Source organism: Bactrocera neohumeralis, unplaced genomic scaffold, assembly GCF_024586455.1.
Source record: "Bactrocera neohumeralis isolate Rockhampton unplaced genomic scaffold, APGP_CSIRO_Bneo_wtdbg2-racon-allhic-juicebox.fasta_v2 cluster10, whole genome shotgun sequence".
NCBI classification, from domain to species: domain Eukaryota; kingdom Metazoa; phylum Arthropoda; class Insecta; order Diptera; family Tephritidae; genus Bactrocera; species Bactrocera neohumeralis.
Window position 1 is genome coordinate 13,733,561 of NW_026089623.1, and position 13,099 is coordinate 13,746,659.

General features: G+C 40.3%; 1 protein-coding gene across 1 annotated transcript; it reads right to left on the minus strand.

Annotated features, from left to right (window-relative positions):
- Positions 1–466: 466 nt before the first annotated feature.
- Positions 467–1,735, minus strand: LOC126765359 (60S ribosomal protein L9). The gene is made up of 3 exons (XM_050483085.1): positions 1,633–1,735; positions 885–1,144; positions 467–825 (listed from the first exon to the last, which is right to left on the minus strand). The coding sequence occupies exons 2-3, from the start codon at positions 1,123–1,125 to the stop codon at positions 494–496; spliced, it is 573 nt and encodes a 190-aa protein (XP_050339042.1). The 5' UTR covers positions 1,126–1,144; positions 1,633–1,735; the 3' UTR covers positions 467–493.
- Between the last annotated feature and the right edge of the window lie 11,364 nt (positions 1,736–13,099).

The following is a 13,099-nucleotide window of genomic DNA, read 5'->3' on the forward strand; positions in this document are numbered from 1 at the left end:
ACATGGCAGCGCTCCATTTCGTCGTAATTTTTAGCACTCACATGATGTTCACTACGAGTGTAAAATGTAATTTTTAAAATAAAGATTTCTTCGGTAAAAAAACTGCTAAAAGTGTAAAATGTGGATTTATTTAAAAGTTTATAGTTTAATTTAATTAATTTGAAGTGAAAAATGCGAGTAAAGTGTTTAATGTGGTAAAATAGCTTGTTAAAAATTTTGGGAATTTTTGAACTTTAAGGTCAAATTTCTCGTAAACTAATCGTTTGCGGACTTCCTCTTTCCAACGGTACCTTCAAATCGCAGCGCCAAAGAAATCGGAATTGTGCCAGCGCCTGTTCTACAGAACCCATTTTAACACTTAATTCGGGGAATGCTATTTAAAAATCCACCCATACCTTAAATCAGTTAAAGAATTGTACCAGGTAAATCGCCAGAACTCTGACGCTACAACAACAAATACCTGAAATCAAATTTGAGCGACTTTTATTTGTATTTAATCCTCTTTTTTCACAACTGTAGTTTTTTCTGATACATAAAGGCCATCTAAAAATTTACGGATGTCCTTGTTTTTAACTGTGGTTGACTGTTGAATCAAGGCAGCTGAACCAGAAACAGCCTCTATGTCATTTCCTTCTACAATCAATTCATCCTTCTGTGCAGTAGAATTTACTACAGTCACCCCAGGAGCCATTTGAACACGTCGAATATATTTTTCTCCAAGGAAATTCCGTATCTCGATTACAGTATTGTTTTCGGATGTTACACAGTTAATTGGAAAATGAGCATAAACTGCACGCATTTTATATTGGAATCCATACGTCACACCTTAAAAAATAGAATATATATTAATAAGATATAAAATATATTATTTATTGATTGTTTACCTTTAATCATGTTTTCAATATGACTGCAAACAGTACGTACAGATGCCAGCTCTTTTTTTGCTCCAAACCATTTTTCTACTTTTAACGTACGTTTATCGACCATATACATATCCAAAGCAAGATGTTTAAAGCTTCGGACTAAACAACCTCTAGCTCCAGTTATTTTTACTATACGCGCTTTAACCGAAGCTTTTATCCCTTTCGGTATTTTAACACATTGACTGGAGTTGATTGTCCTCATTTTAGCACTCAGGGGTTACCTTCAAAGAATCAGGAAAACTTAGTAAAATAAATGAATGTCAACAATTTTAGTTTCGAAATCAACACATATGTATTCTCACTCCGTCAGTAACACAAAACTCTTCACCATCTGTTCATTCGTAGGAATACTGCCGCTCATACAATTGCACTACAAAAAGCTTATCTTTTGGTCAATTTTCAATTGTGGTAGAAGCCCTAACAAACTATAACTTTTATTCAATTACGAACATACAAAATGGTGGGATTTAGATAGAAAGATTTTGTAATCGGTTCTTCTATACAATAAATTTTCTACTTCGATTAACATTATGAAAAAAAATCGGTTCTTGTAAATATAGTATGACAGCAATTCATTATAATGATATACGAAAATAGACACATAGAATTTGGGGTTCTTAAATATTGTTTAACAGAAAATATAATTAAAGTCTTTTTGAGAATTAAAAATGATTGTTAAGAGATTTTAAACACTTAAAACTAAAATTACCAAATACACCCCACATGTACTCTCACCGGAAGCGTGTGTTGAAAAGAACGTAATTTCTAGAGTTTTACGAAAAGTATCGAAGCGATAATAATCGATGTAAACATATTGGAATAACCAAAATGTGATACTTTTCTCTCTTATTGTTCCTAATAACTCATTCAGATGAGAAAATTTTTCTTGTCTCGACACAAAGCTTAAAGTGCCCATACACGAGCAGACAAGTGCGTTCGATCGGTATGAATTCGTTTGCCCATACACCACACAAATCCATTTTGCGTTCGTTCTTCACGGCACGATTCCGATTACTTTGGCGGAAGAGAGGAGGAGGAATATTCAAAAATAATTTAAAAATTACTAATACTTTTTAAAATATTCACGATTAAAAGTTCAAAAATTTGCACTAATAACACATGGTATTTCTCTATGTTTCACTAAATTTTTTCACATTTTTTACTTCGTATATTTAAATACACACTCTAAGCTTTGAAATAACCTTACATTTCACTTTTCTTTTTTTTTCTACTTAAATTCATTAATTTAAAAATCACTTAGCACACTCATCCTTGAAAAGATTAGATTGTTTACAATTATGAGGAAAACGAGCCTTGCCACATCTTAAACAGTAAATATGTAGGATTTTTAACAATTTTTCTTTGTTTGTTTTATCGCGTGATTCTTTTTTCTATATTAACCATAAAAAATACTTTCTACATATTTATATGTGTAATGCGTGATTTATGTGACTGAAGTACTTTCGCGAAGTACTCCTTTATGCATTGGCGGCCTTCGGCCGCGCTTAAAAAAATAACCCTGGCCGAGCGAATACCCGGGGTGACTGAAGTAATATCGCGTAGGACTCCTTTCTGCATTGGAGTTTCGGATATAAAGTAGTTATATTTTTTGGTTATTATGCACTCAAACTCATATTTTAAATATAATAATATTAATATAACTACTTTATATCCAAAACTCAAATTTTGTTTCAATATGTATGCATGATAACCGTAAAATATAACCACTTTATATCCAAAACTCATATTTTAAATATAATAATATATATATCGTCACCTAAAATACAAACCAATGTATCATAAAAATAAATGGAAATCGCTGACAGATATAATAACGAAAAAATATAACTACTTTATATCCAAAACTCAAATTTTGTTTCAATATGACTGCATGATAACCAAATAATATAACCACTTTATATCCAATATTCAAACAAAATTTAAGTTTCTTCTTCTTAATTGGCGTAGACACCGCTTACGCGATTATAGCCGAGTTAACAACAGCGCGCCAGTCGTTTCTCCTTTTCGCTACGTGGCGTCAATTGGATATTCCAAGCGAAGCCAGGTCCTTCTCCACTTGGTCCTTCCAACGGAGTGGAGGTCTTCCTCTTCCTCTGCTTCCCCCGGCGGGTACAGCGTCGAATACTTTCAGAGCTGGAGTGTTTTCGTCCACTCGGACAACATGACCTAGCCAGCGTAGCCGCTGTCTTATAATTCGCTGAACTATGTCAATGTCGTCGTATATCTCGTACAGCTCATCGTTCCATCGAATGCGATATTCGCCGTGGCCAACGCGCAAAGGACCATAAATCTTTCGCAGAACTTTTCTCTCGAAAACTCGCAACGTCGACTCATCAGTTGTTGACATCGTCCAACCCCTGCACCATATAGCAGGACGGGAATTATGAGCGACTTATAGAGTTTGGCTTTTGTTCGTCGAGAGAGGACTTTGCTTTTCAATTGCCTACTCAGTCCGAAGTAGCACCTGTTGGCAAGAGCAATCCTGCGTTGGATTTCCAGGCTGACATTGTTGGTGGTGTTAATACTGGTTCCTAAATAGACGAAACTATCTACAACTTCAAAGTTATGACTGTCAACAGTGACGTGAGTGCCAAGTCGCGAGTGCGACGACTGTTTGTTTGATGACAGGAGATATTTCGTCTTGCCCTCGTTCAATGCCAGACCCATTTGTTTTGCTTCCTTGTCCAGCCTGGAGAAAGCAGAACTAACGGAGCGGGTGATATCAATATCATCAGCATACGCCAGCAGCTGTACACTCTTATAAAAGATGGTACCTTCTCTACTAAGTTCTGCAGCTCGAATTTTTTTCTCCAGAAGCAGGTTGAAAAAGTCACACGATAGGGAATCGCCTTGTCTGAAACCTCGTTTGGTATCGAACGGCTCGGAGAGGTCCTTCCCGATTCTGACGGAGCTCTTCGTGTTGCTCAACGTCAGTTTACACAGCCGTATTAGTTTTGCGGGGATACCAAATTCAGACATCGCGGCATAGAGGCAGCTCCTTTTCGTGCGGTCGAAAGCAGCTTTGAAATCGACGAAGAGGTGGTGTGTGTCGATTCTCCTTTCACGGGTCTTTTCCAAGATTTGGCGCATGGTGAATATCTGGTCGGTTGTTGATTTTCCAGGTCTAAAACCACACTGATAAGGTCCAATCAGTTTGTTGACGGTGGGCTTTAATCTTTCACACAATACGCTCGATCGAACCTTATATGCGATGTTGAGGAGGCTAATCCCACGGTAGTTGGCGCAGATTGTGGGGTCTCCTTTTTTATGGATTGGGCATAGCACACTTAAATTCCAATCGTTGGGCATGCTTTCGTCCGACCATATTTTATAAAGAAGCTGATGCATGCTCCTTATCAGATCTTCGCCGCCGTGTTTGAATAGCTCGGCCGGCAATCCGTCGGCCGCTACCGCTTTGTTGTTCTTCAGGCGGCTAATTGCTATTCGAACTTCTTCATAGTCGGGCAATGGGACGTCTGCTCCATCGTCATCGATTGGGGTATCGGGTTCGCCTTCTCCTGGCGTTGTGCATTCTCTGCCATTCAGCAGGCTGGAGAAGTGTTCCCTCCATAATTTAAGTATGCTCTGGGCATCGGTCACTAGATCACCTTTGGGGGTTCTACAAGAGTATGCTCCGGTCTTGAAACCTTCTGTAAGCCGCCGCATTTATTCGTAGAATTTTCGAGCATAACCCCTGTCGGCCAGCTTATCAAGCTCTTCATACTCACGCATTTCGGTCTCTTTCTTTTTCTGTCTGCAGATGCGTCTCGCTTCCCTCTTCAATTCTCGGTATCTATCCCATCCCGCACGTGTTGTGGTCGATCGTAACGTTGCGAGGTAGGCAGCTTGTTTTCTCTCCGCCGCGACGCGGCACTCCTCGTCGTACCAGTTGTTCTTTTGCCCTTTCCGAAAACCAAGGGTTTCGGTTGCAGCTGTACGTAAGGAGTTTGAAATGCCGTCCCACAGTTCCCTTATACCGAGTTGTTGATGAGTGCTCTCAGAGAGCAGGAGTGCAAGCCGAGTAGAAAGTCGTTCGGCAGTCTGTTGTGATTGCGTTTGTTGGCGTGCGCTTTTTGCTGCACAGAGGCGGGTGCGAATCTTGGCTGCAACAAGATATTGGTCCGAGTCGATGTTAGGACCTCGGAGCGCACGCACATCTAAAACACTGGAGACGTGTCTTCCATCTATCACAACATGATCGATCTGGTTGGTAGTTTTTCGATCCGGAGACAGCCAGGTATCTTGATGAATTTTTTTGTGCTGGAATCTAGTACTACAGATAACCATATTTCGGGCCCCGGCGAAGTCGATCAGCCTCAACCCATTTGGGGATGTTTCCTCGTGAAGGCTGAATTTACCGACCGTAGTGCCAAAGATACCTTCTTTGCCCACCCTGGCGTTAAAGTCGCCAAGCACGATTTTGACATCGTGGCGGGGGCATCTCTCATAAGTGCGTTCCAAGCACTCATAAAAGGCATCTTTGGTCACATCGTCCTTTTCATCCGTCGGAGCGTGGGCGCAGATCAGCGATATGTTGAAGAACCTCGCTTTGATGCGGATTGTGGCTAGACGTTCATTCACCGGAGTGAATGATAGTACTCGGCGACGGAGTCTCTCTCCCACCACGAATCCAAACTTGCGCTCCTTTATATGGCCACTGTAGTAAATGTCACAAGGACCTACTCGTCTCTGTCCTTGTACCGTCCATCGCATTTCTTGGACGGCGGTGATGGCAGCCTTTATTTTCACGAGGACATCAACCAGCTGGGCAGCGGCACCTTCCCAATTAAGGGACCGTACATTCCAGGTGCATGCCCTGATATCGTTGTCCTTATTTCGTTTGCCATGGTCGTCATCAAAAGAGGGGTTTCTCATCCGAGGCTGTTTGTCGTTTTTCATTGGGGTAGGCTTTTTACGTGGCGGGTCCCAAACCCAGCGCACAACCCTATGCAGGGGATGTTTCGCCTTCTCACTTTAGCTCACCTTCGAACGGATGTTCTTAGGCTACTTGGTCAAAGACCGGAAGTCGTGAGCTGCTTGAGTCATACGTAAAAGAATCGTTTCTGGCCACTCTCAAGTGAATGGCGATCAGAGAACTTTCCTCACTTGCGTGAACTTCTACATATGACCCCATCCTCCTAAGTTTTCGTTATAAAATTTATACATTTTGGTATTATATCTGTCAGCGATTTCAATTTGTTTTTTATGATACATTGGTTTGTATACCTTACACTTTATTACGTAACATTATTATATAATATTACTAATAAAATGTATACATATATAATATTATTATATAATATTATTAATACATGTATATAATATTACTTATTTGCTCAATAAATTTAAAAAAGAAAATATCCATATGCATGAATAGAGGAATTTTTGCGAAAAAGAGGAATTTCAGCGAATTGCCTTGTCATCACATGGCAGCGTTCCATTTCTTCGTAATTTTTGGTAAACAAATGAGGTTCAAACGAGCGTAAAATGTAATTTTTAAAATAAAGATTTTTTAAATAAAAAACCTGCTAAAAGTGTAAAATGTGGATTTATTTAAAAGATTATAGTGTAATTTAATTAATTTGAAGAGAAAAATGTGAATAAAGTGGGTTTAACGTGGTGAAATAGCTTCTTGAAAAGTTCGAATTTTGCGAATTTTTGAACTTTAAGATCGAATATCTCTTAAACTAAGCGTTTGCGGTACCTATAACCCCATATATTTTTTAATCGCGGCGCCAAAGAAATCGGGATTGTGCCTTCTTCACCATTGTATAAACCTACAATTAACAAATCCTATAATTTTCTCCCATACATACGCAGGCGAAAGCTAATAGAATGACAGAAATTACATTAAGAATGCAATAGAATGAGGGAAGACTCAGGGCAAAAGCCCAGGCAGTTCGTTAGGGTTTCCTAAATATTCTATTAATAAAACGGCCAAATGCCTTAAAGTTCCCATACACGAGCACACAAGTGCGTTCGATCGGTATGAATACGTTTGCCCATACACGACACACAAATCCATTTTACGTTCGTTCTTCACAGAGTTAACATGTGCGACAGGGAAGCGGAACATTTCTACGAATTTATTTTTAATGTAGCACTTTTATCTATTTGTTTGTATTTCGTTAATAAGTTATTCCAACTTTTATTTTTCTCAATTTTATTTTTATATTTATCACTCTTCATTTGCCAAATTGCCAATTCATTTTTTATAAGAGCAATAAATTCTGATACGAAATTTCTATTAAGGAGGGAGCCTGCTTTAGAAGCTTCAAACAATCGATTTTTTTTTTTTGCTTAAATTTCTTTAAAAATTATCTAAGAATATGTCCCAAAGTTATAGATGGGAATTCGAAATATTATCGAAGCTAGAAGGGAAATAGGGACCGAGCGTCTAGCAGATATATGTATGTATGTATGAGCCCTTGGGCAAAGAGCGAAAACTTTGTAGCGTGATTTCTCGTTATTTCATTTTTCCGATTATTCTAAATTGGCGGGCAGGATAGAAAAAAAAATAAACGTCATATGGAATTAGGGCAAAGTTTATTATCATTGGCATAAAATTAACTTCTATTTAAACTAAAAAAATTTTAAGAAAAGTCAAGTTTTAACATACTTTTAAACAGCATAAAGTAAAATTTTTTTGGTCCAAAGCCACTATTTATTCAACTTTTAAAAAAATTTTAAAATTTTACACTTTCCTTGGAATTTTCTTAGTTTAACTAGAAGATAAATTAATAAAAAATATTAATCTCTTTGAATTTTTTGTTTCCAATAGAAATTGAAAATGGGAGATGCAATGGAGCAATTGCTTCCCAAAGGCAGAATATCAAAGATTTCGTATCCAAAAAATTTGTGAAAGGTGCTCAATTATATAACTATAAAACATAGAAATTTGGCTTGAATCAATTAATTCTTTCCCTCCCAAAAAAATCCTCAAAAAATGGAAGCCTCGAAAGCAGGCTCTCCACTTAACACTTGCCATTGTCCGCGATCTTCACTGTTCGGCGACACGAGAGAAATGAGATTTTGTGCGCAGACAACGCCATACACGATACACATGTTCGCGCACCGATCGTAAAAAATCAAACATTTTCGCGAACATGGATCGGTACGCGAACAAGCCCATACACGATAAACCGCAAGCGCACATATACCGATCGAACGCACTTGTGTGCTCGTGTATGGGCACTTTTAGAAAAGGCACGAGTGTGTTGCCGTGTTATGCTATCCAATTTATTATTTTAAGTACGTTTTTGTTAAATTTGCAAATGTATTTCGATTACTAAAATTCATAAAGATTAAATTTATCTAGTTTTGGTTGAAATTTTATTCATTGTATCAAAATATTGGTAAATCTTTTCTATTTTATTAAAAATATTTGAAGAATATATCTATTTTTGTTTAAATTAATACAAATAGTTTTGTTTAGTCATATGTAGAAGTTCACGCAAGTGAGGAAAGTTCTCTGATCGTCATTCACTTGGGGGTGGCCAGAAACGATTCTTTTACACTCAAGCACTTTACTACTTCCGGTCTTTGACCAAGTATCCTCTGAGTAGCCTAAGAACATCCGTTTGAAAGCGAGCTAAAGTGAGAAGGCGAAACATCCCCTCCGCAGGGTTGTGCGCTGGGTTTGGGACCCGCCACGTAAAAAGCTCACCCCAATGAAAAACCAACAGCAGCCTCGGATGAGAGACCCCCCTTTTGATGACGACCATGGCAATCGAAAGAAGGACTACGAATTAAGGGCATGCACCTGGAATGTCCGGTCCCTTAATTGGGAAGGTGCCGCTGCCCAGCTGGTTGATGTCCTCGCAAAAATAAAGGCTGACATCACCGCCGTCCAAGAAATGCGATGGACGGAACAAGGACAGAGACGAGTAGGTCCTTGTGACATTTACTACAGTGGCCATGGTGGGAGAGAGACTCCGTCGCCGAGTACTATCATTCACTCCGCTGAATGAACGTCTAGCCACAATCCGCATCAAAGCGAGGTTCTTCAACATATCGCTGATTTGCGCCCACGCCCCGACGGAAGAGAAGGACGATGTGACCAAAGATGCCTTTTATGAGTGCTTGGAGCGCACTTATGAGGGCTGCCACCGCCACGATGTCAAAATCGTGCTTGGCGACTTTAACGCCAGGGTGGGCAAAGAAGCCGGGGCCCGACATATGGTTATCTGTAGTACTAGATTCCAGCATAAGAAGATTCATCAAGCTACCTGGCTGTCTCCGGTTCGAAAAACTGCCAACCAGATTGATCATGTTGTGATAGACGGAAGACACGTCTCCAGTGTTTTAGATGTGCGTGCGCTCCAAGGTCCTAACATCGACTCGGACCACTATCTTGTTGCAGCGAAGATTCGCACCCGCCTCTGTGCAGCAAAAAACGCACGCCAACAAACAAAAGGAAGTTTCGACGTCGAGAAGCTGCAATCACAACAGACAGCCGAACGATTTTCTACTCGGCTTGCACTCCTGCTCTATGAGAGCACTCGTCAACAACCCGGTATAAGGGAACTGTGGGACGGCATTTCAAATTCCTTACGTACAGCTGCAACCGAAAGCATTGGTTTTCGGAAAGTGCAAAAGAACAACTGGTACGACGAGGAGTGCCGTGTCGCTGCAGAGAGAAAACAGGCTGCTTACCTCACAACGTTACGATCGACCACTACACGTGCGGGATGGGATAGATACCGAGAGTTGAAGAGGGAAGCGAGACGCATTTGCAGACAGAAGAAGAAAGAGGCCGAAATGCGTGAGTACGAAGAGCTTGATAAGCTGGCCGACAGGGGTAATGCTCGAAAATTCTACGAAAAAATGCGGCGGCTTACAGAAGGTTTCAAGACCGGAGCATACTCTTGTAGACCCCCAAAGGTGATCTTGTGACCAATGCCCAGAGCATACTTAAATTATGGAGGGAACACTTCTCCAGCCTGCTGAATGGCAATGAACGCACAACGCCAGGGGAAGGCGAACCAGATTCCCCAATCGACGACGATGAGCAGACGTTCCATTGCCCGACCATGAAGAAGTTCGAATAGCAATTACCCGCCTGAAGAACAACAAAGCGGTAGGGGCCGACGGATTGCCAGCCGAACTATTCAAACACGGCGGCGAAGAACTGATAAGGAGCATGCATCAGCTTCTTTGTAAAATATGGTCGGACGAAAGCATGCCCAACTATTGGAATTTAAGTGTGCTATGCCCAATCCATAAAAAAGGAGACCCCACAATCTGCGCCAACTACCGTGGGATTAGCCTCCTCAACATCGCATATAAGGTTCTATCGAGCGTACTGCGTCAACAAACTGATTGGACCTTATCAGTGCGGCTTCAGACCTGGAAAATCAACAACCGACCAGATATTCACCATGCGCCAAATCTTGGAAAAGACCCGTGAAGGAAGAATCGACACACACCACCTCTTCGTCGATTTCAAAGCTGCTTTCGACAGCACGAAAAGGAGCTGCCTTTATGCCGCGAAGTCTGAATTTGGTGTCCCCGCAAAACTAATACGGCTGTGTAAACTGACGTTGAGTAACACCAAAAGCTCCGTAGGATCGGGAAGGACCTCTCCGAGCCGTTCGATACCAAACGAGGTTTCAGACAAGGTGACTCCCTATAGTGCGAATTCTTCAACCTGCTTCTGGAGAAAATAGTTCGAGCTGCAGAATTAAATGGAGAAGGTACCATCTTCTATAAGAGTGTACAGCTGCTGGCGTATGCCGATGACATCGATATCATCGGCTCAACACTCGCGCCGTTAGTTCTGCTTTCTCCAGGCTGGACAAGGAAGCACAGAAAATGGGTCTGGCAGTGAACGAGGGCAAAACGAAATATCTCCTGTTATCAAACAAACAGTCGTCGCACTCGCGACTTGGCTCTCACGTCACTGTTGACAGTCATAACTTTGAAGTTGTAGATAATTTCGTCTATTTAGGAACCAGTATTAACACCACCAACAATGTCAGCCTAGATATCCAACGCAGGATTGCTCTTGCCAACAGGTGCTACTTCGGACTGAGTAGGCAATTGAGAAGCAAAGTCCTCTCTCGACAAACAAAACCAAACTCTATAAGTCACTCAGACTTGGACGATGTCAACAACTGATGAGTCGACGTTGCGAGTTTTCGAGAGAAAAGTTCTGCGAAAGATTTATGGTCCTTTGCGCGTTAGTCACGGCGAATTCCGCATTCGATGGAACGATGAGCTGTACGAGATATACGAAGACATCGACATTGTTCAGCGAGTTAAAAGACTGCGGCTACGCTGGCTAGGTCATGTTGTCCGGATGGATGAAAACACTCCAGCTCTGAAAGTATTCGACGCAGCACCCGCCGGGGGAAGCAGAAGAAGAGGAAGACCTCCACGCCGTTGGATGGACCAAGTGGAGAAGGACCTGGCTTCGCTTGGAATATCCAATTGGCGCCACGTAGCGAAAAGAAGAAACGGCTGGCGCGCTGCTGTTAACTCGGCTATAATCGCGTAAGCGGTGTGTACGCCAATTAAGAAGAAGAAGAAGTTTTGTTTAGTATTGTATATATTATTTGGGTGAAAATAGGCTTCCGGGGGACCCTAATACCAAAAAAAATATCGGTAACGCGCCTATACTGCAACCTCTTTATTATTTTTAAGTCCTTTTATTAAAATCTCTGTGCCGAAAAATCAACTATTTCGATTAGGTGATCTCAGCTGTTGACGACCATATGATTCTTTTGTTACTTGTATTTATGTATGTATATTTCTACAATGTTCTTCACAGAGTTAACATGTCGCACATGCAAGCGGAACACTTCTTGGAATTTATTTCTAATGTAGCATTTTTATCTATTTCTTTGTATTTTGTTAATAAGTCATTCCAAATTTAATTTTTCTCAATTTTATTTTTTTATTTATCACTTTTCGTTTGCCAAATTGCTAATTAATTTTTTATAAGATCAATAAATTCTGATACGAAATTTCTATTAAAGGGGAGCCTGCTTTAAAAGCTTCAAACAATCGATTTTTTTTTTGCTTAAATCTCTTTAAATATTATCTAAGAATATGTCCCAAAGTTAAAGATGGGAGTTCGAAATATTATCGAAGCTAGAAGGGAAATAGTGACCGAGCGTTTAGCAGATATACATATGTATGAGCGCTTGGGCAAAAGGCGAAAACTTTAAAGCGTGATTTCTCGGTTTTTTGTTCTTACGATTATTCTTAATTGGCGGGCAAGAAAAAAAAACTAAACGTCGTATGCAATGAGGGCAAAGTTTATTATTATTGGCATAAATTTTTTTTTCTATTTAAGCTAAACAAAACTAAGTCAAGTTTGAACATATTTTTGAACAACATAAAAAAAATTTTTTTGTTCAACAACCACTTTTTTTCAATTTAAAAAAAATTGTAAAATTTTACACTTTCTTTGGAATTTTCTTAGTTTAACTAGAAGATAAATTCATAAAAAATATGAATCTCTTTGAATTTTTTGTTTCCAATAGAAATTGCGACCTACATCCTTCCCGCCGTCCGAAAAATGCACATGGGAGATGCAATGGAGCAATTGCTTCCCAAAGGCAGAATATCAAAGATTTCGTATCCAAAAAATTTGTGAAAGGTGCTCAATTATATAACTATAAAGCCTAGAAATTTCGATTAAATCAATTATTTGTTTCCTCCCAAAAAAATCCTTCAAAAATTCGATTTTTTGAAGCCTTTAAAGCAGGCTCCCCCCTTAACACTTGCCACTGTTCGACCGCGATCTGCACTGTTCGGCGACACTAGAGAAATGAGATTTTGTGCGCACACAGCGCCATACACGACAACACATGTGCTAGCTTGGGCTACTGTGGGGTCACCAGGTGGCGGGTAGTTGAGTGGCCCCCAGTGTAGCCTAAAAAGCTACTCTGCCCGACGAAGTTTTTGTGATGGGGCGAATAACCACCGCCCATAAATAGGTGTCAAACCAACAAAAATCCCGGAAGCGTCTGACTCAGAGTGAGCGGCATACTGGGTAGCGTCTGTCTCCAAAAAAAAGTTATTCGCAGGCCCCTCCGAAACCGGATGCGCTGATGATCACGAAAACTGGGGGCATGTCTTATAGTGAGATATTACAAGCGGTTAAAAAAGAGGAAACTCTCCAAAATTTGGGCGAAAACGTGTCATGT

Bases quoted from the DNA above. Each gene is read 5' to 3' on its own strand.
- LOC126765359 (XM_050483085.1), bottom strand. From the start codon at position 1,125: ATGAGGACAATCAACTCCAGTCAATGTGTTAAAATACCGAAAGGGATA. The intron at 826-884 runs GTAAACAATCAA...CTATTTTTTAAG, and splicing joins TATTGAAAACATGATTAAAG to GTGTGACGTATGGATTCCAA.